Source organism: Miniopterus schreibersii, assembly GCF_964146895.1.
Source record: "Miniopterus schreibersii genome assembly, chromosome: 2".
Classification (NCBI taxonomy): Eukaryota; Metazoa; Chordata; class Mammalia; order Chiroptera; family Miniopteridae; genus Miniopterus; species Miniopterus schreibersii.
This window is the reverse complement of record NC_138102.1, coordinates 177,434,773-177,458,030: the sequence shown is the minus strand read 5'-3', so window position 1 is coordinate 177,458,030 and position 23,258 is coordinate 177,434,773. Positions and strand designations below refer to the sequence as shown.

Here is a 23,258-nt window from a genome sequence, read left to right as displayed (position 1 = left end):
CAAAGCAACCAGCACACCCCTTTCTATGTGGGTGCACAGGGGCGTGGCTCTGAAGACAGTAGAGTGAATTCGATTCTTTACCTGCACTGCCACCAGCAACTGTGCCTACATGGGGCAACAATAAATCCAAGAAAGGAATAACTGAGTTACGTGTGCTTTCAAAACTGCAATCCAGAGCACGGGAGCTAATCTGCAAATTTTATGTCGGCCTTTTTCAAAAGTGCAAAATTTCAATACTTGTTGAAATATGCCACAAAATACAAACTTAAGCTGTTGGGGGGAAAGCACCACCTAAATTCTACTTTTCACTTAAATTATGTCCCTAATGGCTCTCACTTTAAACAAGAACAAACACCGGACGCCTATTTTAGAGGATGGAACGCATTTTGTACATAGTCGGCTGTTTCACTGAATCTTATCCTCTAGTTCTTCATTCCAAGCTCTTCCCGGCTCTAGTGCCGCCTTTTCCAGAAGGCACCTGCAAATGAAGTGAAGTCACTGACTCTTTCCTTAATGTACTACTCTTGGTAGATGGACAGCACAAAAGCAGCTCACTTAAAAAAATGTTTTATGTTAAATAAAGGTGAAAAATAATCATGATGTTAAGATTTTCTTCCTATATAATTACAAGAAAATAGGCACTGAGTCTAAAGTAAAAGTTGAAAAATTTTCATTTACTGAAAATTAACAATAAATTTAATGAAAACAGATTTTATTACATCATCATAAAGTGAAAATATGCCCGTTATATTAATCCACTAGTTATTTCTTTGTTATGAAAATTAACCTTGATATTTACACTTACTTCTTTCCAATCTGTGTCTCGAACTCTGACAGTACCATCTACAAAGGAAAAACGAAAAATAAGGATTTTAAAATGCTTCAGTCAACCAGCATTAAACAGCAGGTTTGCTCTTGTCCTAAGGAACTGAAGCGTCCCCATTAAGCACAAAAAGGAACATGAGTCATTGGTTTAACATACACAGTATCATCTGTACTTTCTTGACTCTCACTCAAATTCTCTCTTGATGGCTGAGAGCAACCATCATTGTTCAGGGCCACGTGGCTCAATGCAGTGAATCCCTCCGGGGTGCGGAGGGCTACACGGCTACTCTCTCCTTGTGCTACCTGTCCCACACTACATCGTCTCCCCCTAATTTCATGTAGGTGTGTCAGCTGCTTCTGACCCAAGTCTCACGTCACCCTAAACTGGGTGACAACCTCTGAGTGCCCGTATTACAGCCAATGGTCAATTACTGGAGGTCAGCTGACAAGGTTTTCTTCCATAATTGGGTTAGATTGTCTCCCACCATCTTCTGTATGACTCAACTCTCAGAAGTATGACCACACTGAATAATTTTCAGTGTACTTACTTAAAAATCTGTGAAATGAGGAGAAGAGGAGCTCCTTTAAGTCTAGTGAAGAGTTTAGATAAACGACAGTGATGTCTTCTCTAGAAGTTATTACACTGGTGGAAGGAAATTTATAAAAGCTCCAGCCCCATAACACTATCTACAGGGGAATTCATGATAAAATCTGAACACCTGGCTTACAAATGAACTGTGGACCACAATCTGGAAATGAGATAAAACTAATTGTATTTTAAACCTGAACTCAAATATGCAAGTAAAAAGTATCTGTTCCTTTCAGGAGTGTTTTTATCATATCCTGCTTTTTTTTGGTTGGTTCTCCCATATACATTGGTCATTTTGTCTTTTCATTTTGACTATAATTTTTTTTTTTAATTTCTGAGATGACGTGCTGCCTCCAGGGATAAAGTAACATTATAAACTTTGGATTCAGGGCAGAAATAAAGAACGAGGACCTCAGGAATAGAGTAGGAAGAAAAAGAAAAACCAGGTCATTCCCACTTCTTACATTTTGAAGTTTTAAAAGAAAACAAGTGTTCTGACAATCCAAATGGCTCTACATGATACTCTTATTTAATAATAATACATGTTTACAGTTGCACCATCATTCAAACTTTTTTATGTGAACCACAAATATTTTACATTGTAACACAGTATATATCTATGTAACTGAAATATAAGTTTACTCCTATGTTATAAAATGCTGATTTTTCTTTTTTTTAAAATGCCCCATTCTATTGATTTTGTGACCCACCCAGAGTCAAACCACAATTTAAAAAAACACTGATAGTTAAGTGGTGGTGGCAGAAAAGAAGTTCCACACTCAGCTTCCAGCCTTGTATCTAGAAACCTTTTGACACTTTGGAGAACTCCCCAGCCCCAAGTTCCACTGTCGTCACTGCTGCAATGATGACCAGGTTACTGGAAAAGTGACAAAACAGAAATGCAGCTTCCCCAGCAGCACACCACTGGGAAGCAGGGCTCTCTCAACATGTACTCTGATCACAACCACAGAAGTAGTTAGAAATGCAGTGGATTTCTAAGTCAGACACTGAGGCTGGGTGATAGAGAATAAACCTGTCTCACTTCCATTTTTCTATCCTGAAAGTCTACTTAGTCTAAGGGGCTATTTGAGGAGAGTTTTCAGGACACATGCAAAGGTTTATGAAGCTTAGAATCTCTTTACAATAGGCTATATGTCATGATTATTTGCAACCCTAAAAAAAACAACCTATAACTAAAAACTTTGGGCAAGCTGAGTAATTAAGAATTAAGACCTCATTCCCTGCCGCGTGGCTCAGTGGCTGAGTGTCAACCCATGCACCAGGAGGCTGCAGCTCAATTCCCAGTCAGGGCACATGTCCAGGTTTCAGGCTTGACCCCCAGAAGGGGCATGCAGGAGGCAGCCAATTGATGTTTCTCTCTCATCAATGTTTCTATCTCTCTCCCTTCTCCCTTTCTCTCTCTGAAATTAATAAAAACATATATATTTTTAAAAATAAAATAAACCTCAGTAGGAAAGAGCCCTTTTCTTGTTAACATGGAACCATGGAAATTACCTCGAAAGTCCCGCAGATATAAACACCTCCACAGAAGCTGGTCATTTGACGCAATGAAGAGGTCACGACAAACTGCAGACAAAGACAGGACAGAACGAATGTCCAGAAGTCGGAAGATCCGTAGTTTCAGCTCCAATGGCAGGACCACCAACCCAAAAACATCTGGTAGGTTCAGTGCTAAAAGGAAAAAAAGAACAAGCATCGCTGAGTAAAGAACATGCAGCTTCCCTACGCATTCAACAAAAGCTGGCAACTCGTTCCTGTCTACAGTGGTGGTGAGTAGGCGATGGTCTTGATTACCCAGCATTCATACCTAGGACAAATTTTAACCCCAGGTTACCTAATTACTACTACTCACTCAAAGCCCCTCCTTGTTCCCTTTATGTTCCTGTGGAAAGACTAACACTACTTAACACAGATCAAATACATAACTGACAATTTGTAGATATTAGTCAATGGCCCTTTTTATTTTGAGCAATGCTCAGTGCAACAAAAAATTCTCTACTCAACCTCAGAAAATGGATAATTCATTGGCTTTTAAACTGGCTCCCAATGCTGCCACTTTTAGCTGTGTGCCTTTGGACAAATTACTTAAACTCTGTCCAGCTCAATTTCCTTACCTGTCAAATGGGTTAATATCACCTACCTCACTAGGATGAGAATTAAATGTGTTAATACATATAGAGTGCTTAGAACACTGTTTGGCACACAATGAGCACTCGGGTGTTAGCAATTACTATTAGGCAGGCTAAAAAAGGGAGGCAGATAAATGCAGAAGCAAAACCAAGAAAAAAATACTAATATATCCCAAAATCAAATGAAAATTGTTTTCCACTAGCAAAAACAATCGAAACACAATAATGGGTGTAAAATTCTCATTATTCTCCTCCCTCACCACCATAAAGAAGAAACTGCAGTATGACAGCCTTGGCACCATGCAACTTGGGATCTAAAATATTATTCCTTGCCTGGCCAGGCGTGGCTCAGTGGTTGAGCGTCGACCTAGGATCCAGGCGATTGGAGTTCAATTTCCAGTCAGAGCACATGCCCATGTGCAGGAGGCAGCCAATCAATGACTCTCTCATCATTGATGCTTCTATCTCTCTCTCTCCCTCTCCTCTCCTCTCTCTGAAATCAATAAAGATATATTTTTAAAAAATAAAATAGTACTCCTCCACACACAGATGGCAAATAAAAACCACGCATCTGTTCATATCAATCTGAAATTATTTACCAGCTAAAGGACAGCAGGTTATGATTCTCAATCATTTTCTATGTATAATGACACTGCCCCGCCCCACTACCATCAGGCTTGGCCATTTTGACTTGTTTTGTCCAATGGAACGTGAGTGGAAGTGGTACACACTGCTGAGCCACAAGAAGAGCATGTCCTTCTACCAAAGCTAACCCACACACATACATGAGTGAGAACTAAACGTTCACTGTAAGTCATTGAAATTTTTTAAAAATTGACTTTAGAGCCCTGGCCAGTTTGGCTTAGTGGTTAGTGTCGGCCTATAGACTGAAGGGTCCCGGGTTCGATTCCCGGTCAAGGGCGCATACCTAGGTTGCAGCTTGATCCAGGGCCCCAGTAGGAGTGTGTGCAGGAGGCAACCAATCAATATGTCTCTCTCACATCGAAGTTTCTCTCCCTCTCTCCTGCCCTCCCTCCACCCCTCCCTTTCACTCTCTCTAAAAAGCAATGGAAAAAATATCCTTGGGTGAGGATTTAAAGAAGTAATTTTAAAAAATTGATTTTAGAGAGAGGAAGGAAGGAGAGAGAGAGAAACATCAATGTGAGAAACATCCATCAGTTGCCTCCCACACAGGCCTCAACTGGGGATCAAACCCCAAACCTGGGTATGTGCCCTGACCAGAAATTGAACCCACCACCTTTTGGTGTGCAGGACGATGCTCCAACCAGCTGAGCGACACTGGCCAGGGCAAGTCACTGAGATTTTTAAGTATTTTTTACTACAATACAAATAAGAGAAAGCTGACTAATACAAGGATCTTGAGTGAATTATAAACCTCATTGAATTACAGTTTCATCATCTATAAAATGAGAATAAAAATCTACTTCAAAGTTATTAGCATTAAGTAAGAAGAACATGTGAAATATCCAAAGTGCCTAGCATAGAGCCCCAATAAATATTGTTTTAAAAACAAACAAGAACTTAGACCCAATTTACAGGCTATACATTATTTACTTATATACTTATTGAACGTATTATAGGCCAGACCCTGTGCTAGGCCATGAGAATACAAAAGTGAGTAAGACATATTCCCTGCTTTCAAGTATTCACAACCTTAGGTGAAAAGAAATCATCTACAATTATGATACACTGAATAAAGGGCTACAATAAAGATATGTGCAAAATCCTGTTTCCTGTGGAAACACAAGGAGGAAGTGAACATTTAAGGAATTAACATTTAAGCTTAGTCTTAAAATCAGAGCAGAATTTCACTAGGAAAAAGACGGAAGAATCACAAGCACAGCACATAAACTTACTATTCCTTCATTTATCATCTCTCACCTTGTCGGGTAAAAGCCAGAAGAGGGTACACCAGCTGGTCTTTGAAGAGGCGAGAAAGTTTCTGCAGATCTTTATATATCTTGGCTACATTTTCCCCTGGAATATTTTTTAAAATAAAAAAATCAAAACACAAAATCAAGTGGAAAAACTTGAAATGGTGTCCCCTACTTCAGCCAAACCAAATCAAAGCGGTAAATAAATTTTCACAATTCCTACATAGACATAAACCAAACTCTCCAATACTCAGGGGAGTATATAGTGTATTACTCTGAAAACTAAATCTTAAGATCTAAAACTAAAACCCCATGATAACAATTAATTGAGCTGTACCCAACCTATATAGCTCATAGGCTACAATTTAGTAGGCAGCACTTACGGTGTGAGACTCATACACACAGCAAAGATATACTGAATATCTACCAATCTGTTTTGGGCACTGGGACTACAGTGGGGACTGCTCTTGTGGAGCTTAGATCCTAGTAGAAAAAAAAAGGATTTATCACATGATGACTATGTATCAGCAATTGTGTCAAGCAGTTTTCAAGCCTTCTTTAGAATCAGCACTTCTCCCTGAAGTAAGAGATAAATACTATTATTCCCACTTTAAAGGCAGGACAAGATATAGAGAGCCCATCCAAGGCCTTATAGTAAGTGGGAGAGCAGGGTACAAACCTAAGTAGGGCTCCAAAGCACTCATATTGGCCACTATATTGCTATTCAAAGGGTGGTCCATGGATCACTGAATTGATATCACCTGGGAAATGTTTCCACATATTGAATCTCAGGACTCACCACCAACTTACTTAATCAGAACCTGCATTGTAATAAAACCCCAGGTGATTTACATGTACATTACACCATGTACACTGTCAAATTGAACCTAAAATTCCCACTTCAGTTTTGCTATATATTTACCAAGTGTATAACATTGAACCCTCTGATCTGCACCTGTTTGCTCATCTGTTTAAAGGAGACACCACCACTGCACCAGAGAAGAGTAGTTAAAATGTAAAGCTCCACGCACAGTGCCTAATATATATCAGTAGATATTCAGTTTATGCTTGCTCCCTCCCCATTCCATACTTATGTGTCTCCCTATAATACATAAAACACGCATTATAACTTGATCGACAATGAGTAAGAAATATATGCAGCTAAACTCTAAATCTTTGTTGCATGAATTACAATCTTGAGTTGAAAACAAATTTCAAGATATTTTAAAAATCAATTTGGTTTAACGGCCTTTTACAAGTGTGAAAACTAATTTTCTGTAAACAAATATTTTCCTTCAGTGACCTACAATAAAAATAATTAGAAACTTACAAGAGAAAGAAAAATAATAGCACCTAGTATATACCAGGTACTATAAGCCACAGTAAAAATTAACTTAAATAACTTGTCAAATGAGCAGCATATTCCTACCCAACATAAAAAGTTCTATATTAAAAATATTCCATTTAGTGCATAAACTTGTAATAAAACTGTATTAACTTTTTCCTTCCCTTTCATTTCCTTTTTAACAGAAACCAGATAAAGAATACGCATCTGAGCTACATTCCTATAAAAGTTGTTTTAAAAATAGGCTTAGGAGTCAAATCTATTCCAATCCTAAATTCTACCATTTATTAGCTCTGTGACCTTGAAGTAATTTAACCTCCTCTAGACCTATTTCCTGATCTATAAAATGGGCATAATAAGCTTGACTGCTACAGAGTATAGAGTATTTCTACTCCCCAGAGTACAGAAATGAATATACAGTATTGTAGTCAAGGAATTTCTGGTCCTAATGGTAAGACCCTCTTTAGAGATTTATGAGTCTAGTTCATGCATTCTCAGTAGGGGCAATATTGCCCCCAACGGGGCAAAAATCAGTTCTTGAAGGGCAAAAAAATAAAATCCTAGTTATTACATTTGTTTGTGCCCCTCCAAAGGGCCACAGTATACTACTTAAGTATACAGTATATCTATGGTATCAAATTTTCACAGGGTAGAATGATTAGGGGGAAATGTATACAAAGGCTCTTTGGGGGATTGATAAGGAAAATAATGTTAAGAAACACTGGTTTAGTATGACATTTAATGTTCAGAGACCATTATAAATATATACAGTTGACCCTGGAATAACACAGGTTTTCAATGGCAAGGGTCCACTTATATGCAGATTTCTGTTAATAAATGCAATCAGGCCTCCATATCCCTTTTGCATCCTTGGATTCAACCAATAGTAGGTAGAAAATAGTGTTTTCCATCCATGATTTAGAATCTGTGGATGCAGAGGGCCAAATGTATGCACTGTTCCACATCATTTTATGAAAGGGACTTGAGCATCCATGGGTTTTGGTCTCTGCAGGGAGTCTTGGAACCAATCCCCCTTAGATACCAAGGGCCAACTATAGTTAAGTTTGGAGGGAGTGAAAAGTTATATGTGGATGTTTTACTGCATGGGGGATCAGCACCCCTAACCCTATTGTTCAATAGTCAACTGTATTCTGATGTCTCCTTTTCCTATCAGTTTTAGTTCATATAGGTCAATTTCTCAAGGCCTGATCTCCCCTGGAAACTAATAAGACTAAGTCTCTAGGCCTTCAAAACAAAGATCTAGATCTAGGTGGTCTTCCCTTAAAAAGATACTGCTTATATGTCATCTCCCCTCTATACCACACCACTCTCCATCTGGATTTTAAAACCCTCACATTTGCTATGAGGATGAAATGGAATAACATCGTAAAGGCACAAAACAAGCACTTAAAGACGATACTTCCCTCTCCACCCCATCTCTTCTCCTTCAACCACCTACCCACCTCTCATCCTTTGGCTTAAATAAAAAAATAAAAAGGAAAATTTGTTTCCTTTGTGTCTATTAATAATTTTATAGAATATAAGCAAAACCATGCCTAGAATGCAAACTTTTGGTAAAGGTCCAAGCTGCATCAAAAGCAACCAAATTTATATAGGTTTAAGCAAACATCTTCAATAATGAAGTTCCATTATATGGTTTCCACAAAATACAGATCCTCCCCATACTGGTTAAACACAATGCTAGAAAAATCCAAAGAATAATACAGAAAATATGAAGTATCAACAGTGTGCAATAAATTACATGCTAGTGTCATTACATAATGACAGTGAATCTATGACCCAGCATTCCAAGACCCTAAGAAGAACAGGAAACAGAAACTCTGCAACATTCTTGAATTTGTTTTAATCTCATTCAGAAACTTTCAGTCTTTTTGAACATTACCTTTCAGGTGTTTAAAAGTGAACCTCTCAAAGCTTCATCCCAAAAGTTAAATCATGGTTACATTACCTAGTTCCTCTTTGCAAATAAAAGATTCTGGCAGCAGCTGCAATCTTTTCACACTTCTAATCTCACTGTTGATTTTTAGTGTAGCTGTAAATAAGCAAAAGAAAGATGAAAAATTGTCACTTCATCAATTGCCTTCATTTTTCAGTATGGGATTGTATTTTCTCCCCCCAATATACAAAGGACACATTATACAAAACAAACTGCTCTATGCTTATTTCCTTCCCTCACAGCAAAGTCCAAAATGTAAACCTGCCATTGCATGAATTAAAAATCACTCTAAAATACCACCTTTAAAAACTACAGTAAGCACCTTTATATATAATACTTATATAAAAAGTATTACCAACAGCAGCTCATTAGTAATTGGAAGATCTATAACAAGGTTAATAGGAGACAGATAAACACAATAAAAATCATTATTTCTACCAATGTAACTAAAAACTCCATTTATTTTTTATTTAACCCTTGGCAATGAGTCTTCCCTTGTTTATTAAATGAATCCTCTCCCTAGACCCAAAAGACCAATATTCTTGACATCAACAGAGAGTTCAATTTCATTCATATATACAAAGGCGCACTTCATCTCATTCTATGAAAGAGCCAGTGATGTGCTTGTGCACATGTGCACTGAGCAGGATGTCTTTGGTGAAGGAGAGATTTAAGGACACACTGCTCCTTTTCAAAGAATCAAGCTTGGAATGGCTGTCTGCCATTTAAGTCTGCAAGCAGCCGATCTGCCAAGAATGGTAAATGAAATATCGAAAACTAAGAACTCATAAGACATTTAACAGCTATTCTCTTTTAAGTATGTTGAAACTAGTAAATAGAGCTTATTATACACATGTTGTTAAAGAACTTTAGTTAAGAAATTGAGGCAAAAATTACCTCACATTTACTATTTGGTAACTTCAACCTTGCAAGTTATGATGTGATGTAGCAGAATGATTAAATGAAGGCAGATACTGCTGACCTTCTGGATAGAAAAACACCCAACTAAAAGTTACATTTGTAATTGTGATGAATTGTTGAAAAGACATTGCTAGGTCCTTGCGCCATCAGATAGTCATGTCCTGACAAATGTGAAATGCCACCAAAGCTGTTAAAGCTGAAATTTTGAGACCTTTAAATAACATTTCAAAAAATCCAGTGACTAAAAGGAAATAGCAGAAATTACATAATGGGGAATCTAGAACTACCTTTCATTTCAAAGATCAAGACAGTGTGAGTAGCTTTCAAAATAAATTTCAGCAGAAAAAACATTTCAAACAAAATCTTATAAGGGACCCCCAATATATGAAATAGACAAACATGTTGCTACTCAAGACGCAAGTGGATATAGGAGCTCTACTACGCCTGTTCCTTGCTTCCATCTCAGAAGGAACTAGGAGCTGCAGAACATGTTGAAAACCACTGAGCTAAGGCACATAGAAGTGCCTGCCACCTTTGCCATACAAAGACGAGCTGTACTGAAAAATGAAAAATGCAGTCATTCCAATCTTATCCTTAAAAGAATAAACCTCAAAAATCAAAATGCAACAAAAATGAAAGATTCTAGTCACTCAAACGGATCTCCAGAATTTGTGATTACGAGACTGTTCCAACAACCACTGGTAGTTGGTATGGACCTGTAGGTGGCATCTGAGCTAAAATGAAATACAAAAATGAAATGTATTGCTATCCCAGTGAAATTTCTTAATATGAAAGACAACTAGGAAAGAAACTATTCAGAGTGACTTTCTCAGAAGTGGGGAGAAAAAACACACATACACTAAGGCCTCAGAACCCTTACTGTCTGTGCATTTCTAGACTGTTCAGAGATGCCAAACTGAACAAAAAGGGACCCAGCTCAATCATACCTCTTACCATCTCTCAGTTCAACACCTTGCTTAAAACAATAAAAATAAAAAAGCCATTCACAGACATAAAGAAAAACATATTCTTCAAAAAATTCATATGTAATAGATTCACCTCAGTCCTATTATCAGGATCCCACTGGAGCAAAAAACAATTACAAAGTTAAGACAGCAAGAGTAGGGCTGCCCAAAGAGGGAAGGCTGCTGGCCTTAACATCAATCCTGTAATTCCACAACTTTTCAGACTCATGTCATCAGTGGTACAGGGATTAAACAAGTTTAGAAAGACTCATAACTATATCATAATAGTCAATCAATGAAGTGGCTATAAAACATTTGGAGAGAAACATATAAGTATTCGTAAACTAATGACCATGACTATGGATTCGATTACCATTTATGACGACTAGGTTTCCCAAAGGCACACAGGTGAGAGCAGCAGAGCCGCCCTCGCAGAGAGGATGCGTGTACTGCAGCTTATACACGCCTCCCGACTTCCAGTTCTCTGGCATGGACATAGCTTTGGCTTCAGTCCCCTGGGAAATGAAAGGGAAACAAAGAAAGAAAGGCATTACTCTCAAAAAGATTAAAAATCCAGGAAGCCCCTAACTTGTCTAGAAATAAGCATTCCATACAGTCCCTTAATAAAATTTGTCAAATCATTAATATTGCTATGAATAAAATTTTGCTAGAAAAATGTTACTATACCTTATCCTCCATCAAAATTTTTGTTCAAATAGATAAAATAACATCAGAGATAGGGATTAATTTCTCTCTCCAAAGACTCAATTCTCTGCCTACCAAAGTCATAACATAACTCAAGACCACGGCTCAAGTATCACTTCCTTTAGGAAGCCCTTTCAAAATATACATATATTATGCCAAGCGGAATAAGTCAGTCAGAAAAAGCTACGAACCGTATGATTTAACTCATATGTGGGATATAAAACTGAAACTCAAGAGACATAGACAGATGATAGTATGGTAGTTACCAAAGGGAAGGGGGTGGGGAAGTGGTAGAGGGTAAAGGGGGCCAAATATACGGTGACAGAAGATGATTTGAATTTGGGTGGTGGGCACACAATGGAATATACAGATCATGTATCACAGTAATGTACACTTGAAACCTATATGACCCTACTGAACAATGTCACTCGATAAATTTAATAAAAATAAATTTTTAAAAAATCCTGCCCTGGCTGGTGGCTCAGTTGGTTGGAGCATCATCCTGTACACCAAAAGGCTACGGGTTCAACTCCCGGTGAGGGTACATATCTAGGTTTCGGGTTCAGTCCCCAGTCAGGGTGCATACAAGAGGCAACTAGCTGATGTTTCCCTCACACACCAATGTTTCTGTCTCTCTCTCGCCCTTCCTCTCTAAAATCAAGAGAAACATATCCTTGGGTGAGGATAACAAGCCCTGTTTGTCACTCATCATTCTCTCTTATCCCCTGGCATTCTGCTCCTATTTCTATGGTTGTATACTTCTATTATGTTATTTATCATACACTAGTCATTGATCAGCTGCCTCGAGCCCACAACCCGGGCATGTGCCCTGACCGGGAATCGAACCCCGATCGCCTGGATCCTAGGTCGACGCTCATCTGCTGAGCCACGCCCGGCCGGGCTAGGAGCTTTTTTCATAGCTAATTTTTAAGTTGATAATTTTGTATGGACCGAGAATGATGTTATAAATATAGAAATGGCCCTTAGCAGAAAAAACAATTTCCTTTTTAGTTGTTTACCTCCCACACTTGTGGACTCTTGAGGAAGAGGACTGTCTTTATATCCTGATTCCTGGCTCGGTGCATGGCATGCTGCAGGTGTTCAATGATCACTGCATTACTCTTGTACTCATAACATGGCCAGTTGTGGCATCGCTATTGTGTGGGAGTATGCAGAATCTCAGGCTCCACCCTAGACTTACTAAATTAGAATCTACATTTTAATAAGATCCACACTCTAAACGCTCTCTGTGAATCTCTAGCATCCAGTCCACATATAAGTCTCTCCTAGAATTTAACCGATACCGTACAATGGGTTTATATACGTATCTCTCTTTCTCTTGGACTACAAGTAACGTGAGAGCTGGGACAAAGCACTGCACCTGACTATAGAGAATGAATGAATGAATGAATGAAAGCAACTACAGCATAAGAACAACTGTCCCTCTTCCTAACTGAATCTTATTAAGTTACTGGTAATTTATAGACCTACCAACATAAAAAATAACGTAGTGAGTCATCATCTTAAAGAGCGAGGAAACTTTTTTCTGCTAAGGGCCATTTCTATATTTATAACATCATTCTCGGTCCATACAAAATTATCAACTTAAAAATTAGCTATGAAAAAAGCTCCTAGCCCGGCCGGGCGTGGCTCAGCAGATGAGCGTCGACCTAGGATCCAGGCGATCGGGGTTCGATTCCCGGTCAGGGCACATGCCCGGGTTGTGGGCTCGAGGCAGCTGATCAATGACTCTCTCATCATTGATGTTTCTATCTCTCTCTCTCCCTCTCCCTTCCTCTCTCTGAAATCAATAAAGATATATTTTTTAAAAAAACAAACAAAAAAAAAAAGAAAAAAGCTCCTAGATTTATTAAATCTCGAGTCCCGCCTGAGGTTGCTTTGGCAGGGCCAGACCAAATGATTTTGAGGGTCTTATATGGCCCACAGGCCGGGTGTTCCCCACCAGTCACACCCAATCTACACTCATTGACCCCATTTTATCTACATACTATCATATATAATCTTTTGTCTTTTTTTTTTAACCAGAGTTGTCGTCACTTCTATAATATTAATTAAAAACTTATAAAACAGCCCAGCCAGTGTGGCTCTGTGGTTGAGTGTGGACCCATGCACCAAGAGGTTGCCAGTTCAATTCAGTTTCGGGCTCAGTGCCTGGTGGGGGGGTGCAGGAGGCAGCCGATCAATGTTGATGTTTCTCTCTCATCAGTGTTTCTCTCTCTCCCTCTCCCTCCTTCTCTCTAAAATCAATAAAAACAAATTTTTTAATTTAAAAAAATGATAAAACAAATGGAGAAAAGAAGAGGAAAGGGAACATCTACTAATTATCTACTGTATGCCCATCACTGTGTTCAGCACATTACATTTAACACCCAACCACATTTTAGTGTGGTGAAGGCCTAGGAAGGGCAGGGTTGGGCGGAGGGGTAAGGAGGTGGAAATGAGGGTACCTATAATACTGTTAACAATAAAAATATATGTATCTATTTTTAAAAATACCCAACCACATTTAATAAAGAAATCTAGAATACACAACACTCTAGTGATAGTTACTGATACACCCCCTTTCCCAATGGGAAACTTAAACCCTAGCAAGATGCTTGTTTTCTACCCAGCCAGTGTGGCTCAGCGGTTGAGCATCAACCTATGATCCAGGAGATGGAGGCTCGATTCCCAGTCAGGGCACATGCCCAGGTTGTGCACGATCCCCAGTGCAAGGCATGCAGGAGGCAGCCGATCAATGACTTTCTCATCATTGATGTTTCTATCTTTCTCTCTCTCTTCCTCTCCTTTCCTCTCTCCAAAATCAATAAAGACATATTAAAAAAAAAAAAATGCTTGTTTTCTCTTGTCATCTTACCTGAGGTATATAACCCGACTCCAACATGAGTAGATGTATGGATACTATCAAGGCATCACTGGGACTAGAACAGTCAGCTGACTGATACAGGATCTCTAATGAATGGGGCACTTGCCCTTCCCCTGATTCACTGCAGAGCATTGGCTCTGAGGGGTAGAAACCTGTGCCTTCTTCCATATCCACAACATCTTCAATTGACTCAGTTTCAACATTTTGACTGGGCCCCGGCTGAAAAGGATAACAAAACAATGAATTCATTAAACAGACTTTTACACACAATATTTTGTATCCTAAAGTGAACTGAGATTAGTGCTCAAAGCCAAAATGCATGATTGGGTTCAGAAATGGGACATTAAAGCGAGCCCTCCTACATAAATGAGCCTGCAATCTATTCCTCCATCCTGAATTCCTTATCTCCATTAACTCTTCCAATATGCCAAAAACCTGGAAATCTTCCTAGACTTCTCTATCTATGTTACTAAAACCCACCTTCAATCTGATCATACTTGGAAATTCCACTGAATCTATCTCCTAAGTATCTCTAAAATCTGCCCCTTCCTACTCCAACAATACTTCACACTCATCTATCTCCTGACTTCCAGCAACAGCCTCCCCAATATCCCGGTCTCCACTTTTTTATCTTCCAATACATTCTACCCACTGCTGCCAGTTTTCTGACAATTAAGAATCCAATTATGTCCTAGGTCCGAACTTAAAACCTGCCAATATTTCCCCAATGAAGACAGCAGCATTTCCCTAAATTGGGCCTTGGAATGTGCCCTAGATGTTCTTAGGAAAAAAGAGGTTGACGATAAAATTAAGTTTGGAAAACGCTACATGCTACAGCCACCTAACCTTGCCCTCCATATTCACAAAGTATGTTTGGGCATTACAAAGCTCTGGGAAGTCCAATAATAATGTGTGCATAACATTTAACCCAGAAATGCTATCTTCCTTCCTCAACACTCAGCATCCTATTAACGCTTACTTATAATCTCATGAAACAAGTTTTTCATAGAGGACATGCTGAGAAATGCAGGCCTACAAAATGAAGTCCAAACTCCTAAACTCCTTAGCATACAAGGCCCTTCGTCACCTGATCCCTGAGTCTGTATCAAGTTGACTTTCTGCTAGTCCTTTCCACCCCACTCTAGCAGCCCACACCTCAACAGAGGTGACAAAGACTATCACTCTGCCTTGCAAAGCCTTTATTACTGCACTTTATCACACTGTATTGCAATTTTCTAATCATGCATCTACAACCTACCATGACTGCAAGTTTAAAAAGGAACAGGCTACATGTCCCCTATTTTTGTAACCCCAGTATAGTACCAAACGCTAAATAGGTACTCAATATTTCACACTCATCTATCTCTAGCATTTGTTGAACAAATGCTAAAGGATATCTTACAAGTTCATAATGTTTTTGTTTTCAGTGTTTTCTCATTTGCGCCATGCAAAAATGCTATAAAATAGGCAAGACAAATGATACATGTTGTAATTGTGACTCAGATTAAATAATAATCACTGTTACCAACTAATAAAATTTGAAGTGAACCAAGCTCACCAGATTCCCAGCCCAGTTCAGGGCTTTTGGACATGCTGCTTCAATAAGACTAAGTTACCTATATTAATTGTTGTGTTCAGAAAGTTTGTTTCCTAGGCATGTGCTTGACTTTTAATGCAAAGCACATGTTTCTTTTTAAGTTTGTATTTCCATTAAAGAAGGGGCAAAGGAAATTAAAATTACACAGTATGAGTCCAGGGGTGGAAGAATGTCAAGGAGCATGAGGCTGTTCTAAAATCCCTGATAGCTTATGGAAAAGATCCAAATTCTCTTGTTAAAACCTAGAGACCTATGACAATTATGCTCCCTACAAAAGGAGGCTCCATCAAATTTTGAACAAATAGAAATTACTTATTAAAACTACTTAACACTTAACTAAATTATAAAGTATGCAGGCTTTTTACTTCTTACCTATCTATTATGCCTAACTCTTGGCCATTTACTACTTACTGACAGCTGTATGGGAGAGAATACATGTGAAAAAAATATTAAAAAGAGTTGCCCTAAACTGAAAATGACATAAGAGGAAGGTATCAGAATCCCCTGGTGAGCTTATCAAACCTTACTCCCACTCCATGAGAACTGCTGGCATTCTCTGAGCCATTCTGATATGATATGAATATTTATCTTAGTCTTCACACATGGGAAATGAAAAAAAATGTTCAGCACCACCTCTCTGATGATATCATTTGTCATATGTCATTTACAAATGACTGGAACAAGTAACTAAAATGCAGTTTAGAGCTAATATTAGAGTCTGATACCATGTTATCTCTGTTTCCCATTAAAGAATCAACAGGTACTAGATGAGTTCCCAAATATAATGACATAAGAAAATTAATTTACACTTAACTGCAAGAGTAAAATTTTCCTGTTTTCCTTTTCTAATGCTCCATTCTACATTTAATTAGCAGATCCTACTGTTTCAAGTACTTAACACATTATTTATGAGACTTCAAGCTCAGTTTCCACACTAAGGTTTTACAGTCGCCCTATACAAGTCTTAGAGCACAAAATAACATGCTTTTAGAAGTTAAATTACTAACTTAAGGCAATATTAATATCTCCAAATATTCCAAAAGGAAACTAGTAAAGTATTACATATACTATGAAAAGTTCCATTTTACTGGACAGTTTTAATAGTACATAGAAGTAAAGGGAATGGGCCTTTCTACCAGAATCTCTGAACGAGTCTATCAGAAAAAACGATTAACTCTATGAAACAAAAATACACAATACATAATAATTTCTAAAAAATTAAATAAATAAAAATACGCTGAGCTTTATAAAAGCTTTTTTTAACTTGCTTAATCTCTCTGGATACTATTACTAAAAATCTGAACACAGATGATTTTCATAATTTACAAACCTGTTAGAAAGTATTATTTATTATCTATATATACTGAATAACACAAAAAGCACAATTAATGTTTAAGGCTCACAAAAAAAATCAAGTTGAAATGACAAGTACACACACACAAAGCAATTAACAAGATGCCATATATAGTTATTGTTAAGTAATAAAAGTGATCACTTGAGCCATACAGGAAATCAAAAGACAGGATAATAAATGAGGTGTTTACAAGGCAATAAATAAAGAGAAATTTTAAAAAGTTATTGTGGTTGGCAAGGCCGTGGAGAATGGGTAGACACACAGACAGGAGGGGGAGGAGAGGTAGTGGATTACAGGCTGGTTGAACAGCAAGAGCAAAGGCATGAAGCAGTCACTAGTAGCATATATGTGTGCACATGCAAGCATGTGAACATGTTGGCTGGTAGAGGGAAAGTGAGGAGTCTGGTCTGACAGGAGATGACAGTTTACAGAAAGGAAGAATAGAAACTAGCCCTGCGAAGGTTGTAGTGCAACTTCTTAGAAAGCCTTAAAAACTGGTACAGGACAGACCTTCCTCCTCTGTACCATGACAGGGTTGACCTAGAGATATTTGGTCTTTTTCGATTCAAAAATATGAGAACAGGTGTATCTGTGATACACAGTAACAAAAGAGCCAGGGAACAACATAATCAAAAATCTGTAGGAAGAAAATGAACCTGAAAAACAGACATTGAAAGCCTGAAAGGGAAAGGAAAAACTGACAGGGCTTGTTAAGTTGGGTCAGAGGAGTCAAAAATCACTCCAAGGTTTTAAGCTCAGGAAAATAGTAGTACCACTGACAAAGAGGGTGGATGATCTGGGAAGAGGAGAACATCAGTGCACACATTTTCAAATTTATGTTGGCATACAGAATCTGAGGTTACAAATTTTAAAACCCAGGTATAAATGTCCAGCAAATCATTTGGAAATAACTGGACTATATATAGCCTTAATGAGTGGAGTAGACCAGAGAAACAAAGCTGGGAACATGAGCTGAGAGGCAATAATGGAAGCCAAGGATAATTTATTTGAAGGAGTGAATGTCTGAACAAAATAAATAGGTAAAAACTGGGTTCTTCAGAATGCCTGCCCAATATTGATCCAGGCACTTAGTAGTTTTAAAAAAATTTTTTCTATAAGAATATAATGTGCAATCTACTGATGAAAATGATCCCGACTGGTACAGAATTCAATCGAGGTGTTCAGTATGATTTGTCAGCTACCCATTTCCTCTCTTAATATTAATACCCACCATGCTGCCATCGTTCCAGACATCAGACTGGGCTGCCTCTTCTTGGAATAAATCACTCTGCTGTTCATCCTGTATGCTGGACTGACTGGAGGGGGTGGCCAAAGAGGGTTGGTCATTATTCTGGAGTGAGGAATGCTCTGAATCTGTGGATGAAGGTAAGTTAGGTGCTGGAATGGCATCTTCAAGAAGCAAACATATCAAGTCCCCAGAAACAATGCCATATGAAGCCAAGGTCTCTTCATCTCCAGTGAGGGCATCCTTGTTGTTCAATGTAATTGCAAACCGGGTATCAGAACTGCCAAGAAAGATGGATAAGGATGGTAAGAGCTACCTATTACCATTATCCTCAACAGTACATTTGGAACATATATAAGGTACATGGTATGACCCTAGATAAACATTAATAATGAAAACAAAACAAAAAATAAGAAGGAAGTCAAAGTTTTGGAAAAACAACCAAATTATTCATTCTTATCACCAAACACCTAGGTTATAGATTTATAATGTCTAAAATTCTAACCTGGGGGATAGGATACAGTAATTCTCTATCATTAATCCATGTTTTCATCAATTCTAAGATACATACTTTTTTATATCTGGTATCTTTGAAATAAGGATGCTTCTTAAAATCAATGACATATCACAGCTTAACTGAAAGCATTTTTTCCTTTAGTGTTACATGAAATAATCTGTCTTAAGAGTGACAGCAACTGAGATTCAATGAAATATAGTCTTTTTAAAATGTAAATTATATCGCATCATTCCTCTGCTGAAAATCCTCCAATAGCTTCTATTTGAACTTGGAATAGAGTCCTTAACATGGCCTCCAAGCCCAGCATTACAGCACAACCTGCTTCTCCTACCTCATCTACCATGTGCCATCCTTCCTCTCACTGACTATTTCCTATTCACATGAGCTTTCTATCCATCCTCAAAACAGATCAATTTCATTGCAGCCTTTGGGCATCTGCATTTGCTTTTCCAGCTCTTCAAGTAACTGACTCTTTCCATCATTCAGGTCTCAACTCAAAAGCCACCTCCTCAGAGATGCCTTCCACCCAGTCTCCATCACTCTATTCCATTCTGATGTCTTATTGATTATAACTTCACTATTTGAAAATAAAGCTGTCTCTCTTCCCCAACCCCACAAAAGAATTGAAGTTTCATAAGATCAGGTACCTTGTATGTCTAGTTCAAAACTGTACCTGAAGCACTTGGCAAATAAAAGTATTTGTGGAATAAATGCAACCAACATTAGTTGGGAAGATCAAGATGAGACTGAAATCAGGCTACACATTGAATGTCCCTACAAAACAGTTAGCTTATGTTGGTTCCAACATACCAGACTCATGTCCTAAATGAATATTCATAATCACAAAAAGTTAGATGAGTGTATGTAGATGACTAAACACAAATTCATCCCTCCTATGATAAGTACAAATCCTCTTCTTACTGATGACCAGTTATGATGTCTTTTACAGGGAAGACAGCACAAATCCAAAAACTCACTGGTGAACAAGCTAAGGACTAATATTATCCTGAAGCAATGAACTACTACTCTCTCTGCATCACAGGGTATGTCACCTGGAAAGAATAACCATCATTTCACCATGTAGTGGTGAGCATGATTAACAATTATAGAGGATTTAATACGACATTTACGCCCAGCAATGCTGACTTCATTAACTTCTTGAAAAGTCAAAGGACGGTCCTAGCCGGTCTGGCTCAGTGGTTAGAGCGTTGACCCACCCACTGAAGGGTCTCGAGTTTGATTTTGGTCAGGGGCACATACCTCAGTTGCAGGCTCAATCCCTGTGCGGGAGGCAACCACTCTATTTGTCTCTCACATAGATGTGTCTCTCTCTCACTCTCTCTCTCCTTTCCACTCTCTCTGAAAAGCAATGGAAAAAATATCCTTGGGTGAGGGTTAAAAAAAAAAAAGTCAAAGGATGAAGTTCTTTCAAAAATCATGCTCTGTTTACTGTTTCTCACAATGCTGCATTTTCAAAAGGGCTCAAAATAATTCACTGCTTTTTCTTTCTTACCCATTAGAATGTCTGGTTGAGAACTTTCTGAGGTTTTAGAAACTACTCCTGCTTACTAGAAAATGAGTAGCTATGCTTCTGTTTTCATTTACTTTGATAAATGTTGAAATCTTCCAGTTGCCCAGAAAAACACCACCCCAACTTGGACAGAAAAAAGAAAAACACCTCAAACAAACTACGTGTTTATGGATCGCAGCAAAAGGTTATTTTTTTAAATACAACATTCATCCAAATATCTATCTGTAGAAAAGGTAAAGAATTCTCTGCTTAATAAAAATGTTGAGCTTCCCTCTACCACAGAAAATGGGAAGACTTATTTCTAAAGTAATATATGGTTTTCCAGGAGAAGCTTTAAAAAACAGTTGTTTTCTGAAATTGTGGGGGGGGGGGACAACACCTTTCGAGCTCATCAGGAAATTCCATGCCAGAAACTTCAAGCCTTATAAAAAATATTTTCTAGCAACCCCAGATCCACTTGCTCAGCAAAAATACTTTCAAAATAATGTCATATGGACACATTTTAAAAGTGCGTATTTATTATAAAATGAACACACACTCAGAAGAATTTAATTTACTTTCACAAGTTGAAGCTTACATTCCTTCCAGTTAACCAGCCTCCACTATAAAAACAAACCTGAAAGAGAAACTAACTTGGGCTCTTGAGTAAACAAGGAGTCATATTGGGTTGCACATCCTTTCAAGACTGCCCCTCCTAATTAAAAAATAATAATGCTCAGTGGTTAGAGCAAGGGCCCAGGGACTGAAGGGTGCCCAGTTTGATTCCAGTCAAGGGCACATACTTCCCTTTCAGGCTCCATCTCCGGCCCCTCTTGGGGTCCATATCGGAGGGAGGCAACCAATCTGAAAGTTTCTCTCATATCAATGTTTTTTTCTCTCTCTCCCTTCCACTCTCTCTGAAAAGCAATGGGAAAAATATTCTTGGGTGAGGATTATAAGTAAGTAAGTAAGTAAATAAATAAATAAATAAATACATAAGTAAAATGAGAAATTAATTTTGAAAATTCGTGGTGGGGTAATGAAGTCAGCATGCAAAACATGTTTAACACCAAGAAATTACAATAGGCATGCCACTTAATATGTTTAGAGGGGGTTATGTCAATGCCTCATTTTCTATTTTTGTCTTAATCTGGAAAAAAATCAGGCTTACTTATAACCTGAAAAATGGAAGGGTGAGAAGTTCATAACATGGCCTCATTTTATTGAACTCCTGAAAATAAAATGAAAGTTTGTAAAAGTCTTATAAAAGGAGCCGCTTAATGAACAGAAAGGTTTTCTTTTGAAGAATTCGCCTAAAAAGCCCCAGCGAGCATTTTTTTTTTCTTGGCACCAATTCCAAATCTGCTAGTTTAGTATTGGAAGAGGACCACCCTTACTTTCGCCCATCTACTCCCAGATTATTGTCCCCAAAAGATACCTTCAGTGGAAACAAAGCAGCCTCATCTGCAGCCCCGCAATTAACAAGACTTCGACCCAATACTTCTCAACATCGCCGCCTGCCCCCAACTGCGAGCCTCCAGAGCCATCGTAAGGCCAACGCGCAACTTGCTTTTAAGCAAAGAGCAACAGGTCGCCCAGGAAAACACAGTCATTTGAAACACGCGGACGCGCGGCGCTTTGCAGGACTTCGCAGCGGGCCCCGGCGGGGCAGCTCCGCCGGTTAGAGCGTCCTCCCCAGGAGCCAAGGTTGCAGGTTGGATCCCGGGTCAGCACGCACCCCAATGAAACCAACCAGTGAATCGGCCAAGGAATGCACAAACCAGTGAAACAACAAATCGAAGTTTCTCTCTCCCTCCCTTTCACTCTCGCAAATCAATAAATAAAATTTTTAAAAAATTGCGCCGGTAAGTCAAAGCGCGCACGGCGGCGCCCCGCCGGTGTAAACAAAGAAGCCTTAAGACACCGGCGGCCTCGCGGCAGCTGGACAAGGAACAGGTGGCCGCGGAGAGGGGCCCGATCGCTCACTCTTTCTAGTACTTTCCAAACTTTTTTCACTGAAACACCCCGGCAGCTGGAGACGCTGAAGTTACCTCCCTGAGGGCCTGGGAAGGTTTAACCCAAACCAAACCCGTCACTTCCAACCTCCCGCTGCTGAGGGCGGGAGGACGCCGCCCGCCCGCCCGCCCGCCTATCCCGGGCTCCGTTTCCTTGGAAAACGGAAGCGACAGCTCACCCCGGAGGGGGACGGAGCCCCCCGGACGCCCGGCCATGTTCTCCGCTCACCGCCCGGCCCTCGCGCGACACTGCCCCAGCCGCGCCCGCCCCGGGCCGCCCGCTCGCCCGCCGCCCGCCTCACGTGACGGCCGTGCCCGCGCCGCCCGCCACGCCTCCCGCGGCCCCGAGCCGGCGCCGCGTACCTGTAGCCCCAGGTGGGCAGCAGGGCCTGGCTCAGGTGCGCGCGCAGCTGCCCCAGCGTCGGCTCCTCTTCCGGCATCTCCAGCGGCCAGGTCCGCTTCTGAAGCCGCACCCGCAGCTTCATGGCGGTGGCGGCGGCGGGGCCCAGGGGCCTGGACCCGGAGGTGGCGGCGGGGACGACGGCGCCGACTGACAGCTTCTGCCTCGAGCGGCAGCGGCCCCGGAGCGGCGACTGCCGGAGCTCGGGGAGGTGCTCAGGTGTCACGGGGAGAGACCGCGTCGCCGGCGGGCCTCTGGCACTGGGGCGCTCGGCCCCTCTCCTGAGGGCGCCCTCTGGAGCCCACCCTCCGAGCGGCGGCTGACGGGCTGCGCGACCGGCCGCTCAGGGCCTGGCGATCGATGGCTCGGCGCTCGGCGGC

The 23,258-nt window shown here is 39.9% G+C and overlaps 1 protein-coding gene across 2 annotated transcripts in view; it reads right to left on the bottom strand.

Moving 5' to 3' along the window:
* Positions 1 to 23,258, bottom strand: part of FBXO7 (F-box protein 7) — a 24,129-nt gene extending 871 nt beyond the window's left edge. The window contains exons 1-8 of one of the 2 annotated variants that reach the window (XM_081129890.1): positions 22,842 to 23,258; positions 18,422 to 18,716; positions 14,231 to 14,458; positions 11,021 to 11,162; positions 8,774 to 8,857; positions 5,467 to 5,562; positions 2,930 to 3,106; positions 806 to 843 (exon numbers count right to left, since the gene is read on the bottom strand). In XM_081129890.1, coding sequence (XP_080986016.1) covers positions 806 to 843; positions 2,930 to 3,106; positions 5,467 to 5,562; positions 8,774 to 8,857; positions 11,021 to 11,162; positions 14,231 to 14,458; positions 18,422 to 18,716; positions 22,842 to 22,963 — 1,182 coding nt within the window. In that variant the 5' untranslated portion in view covers positions 22,964 to 23,258. Of the gene's footprint in view, positions 1 to 805; positions 844 to 2,929; positions 3,107 to 5,466; positions 5,563 to 8,773; positions 8,858 to 11,020; positions 11,163 to 14,230; positions 14,459 to 18,421; positions 18,717 to 22,657; positions 22,766 to 22,841 lie in introns of those variants that run through there. The other variant, XM_081129891.1, reaches the window with a different exon arrangement.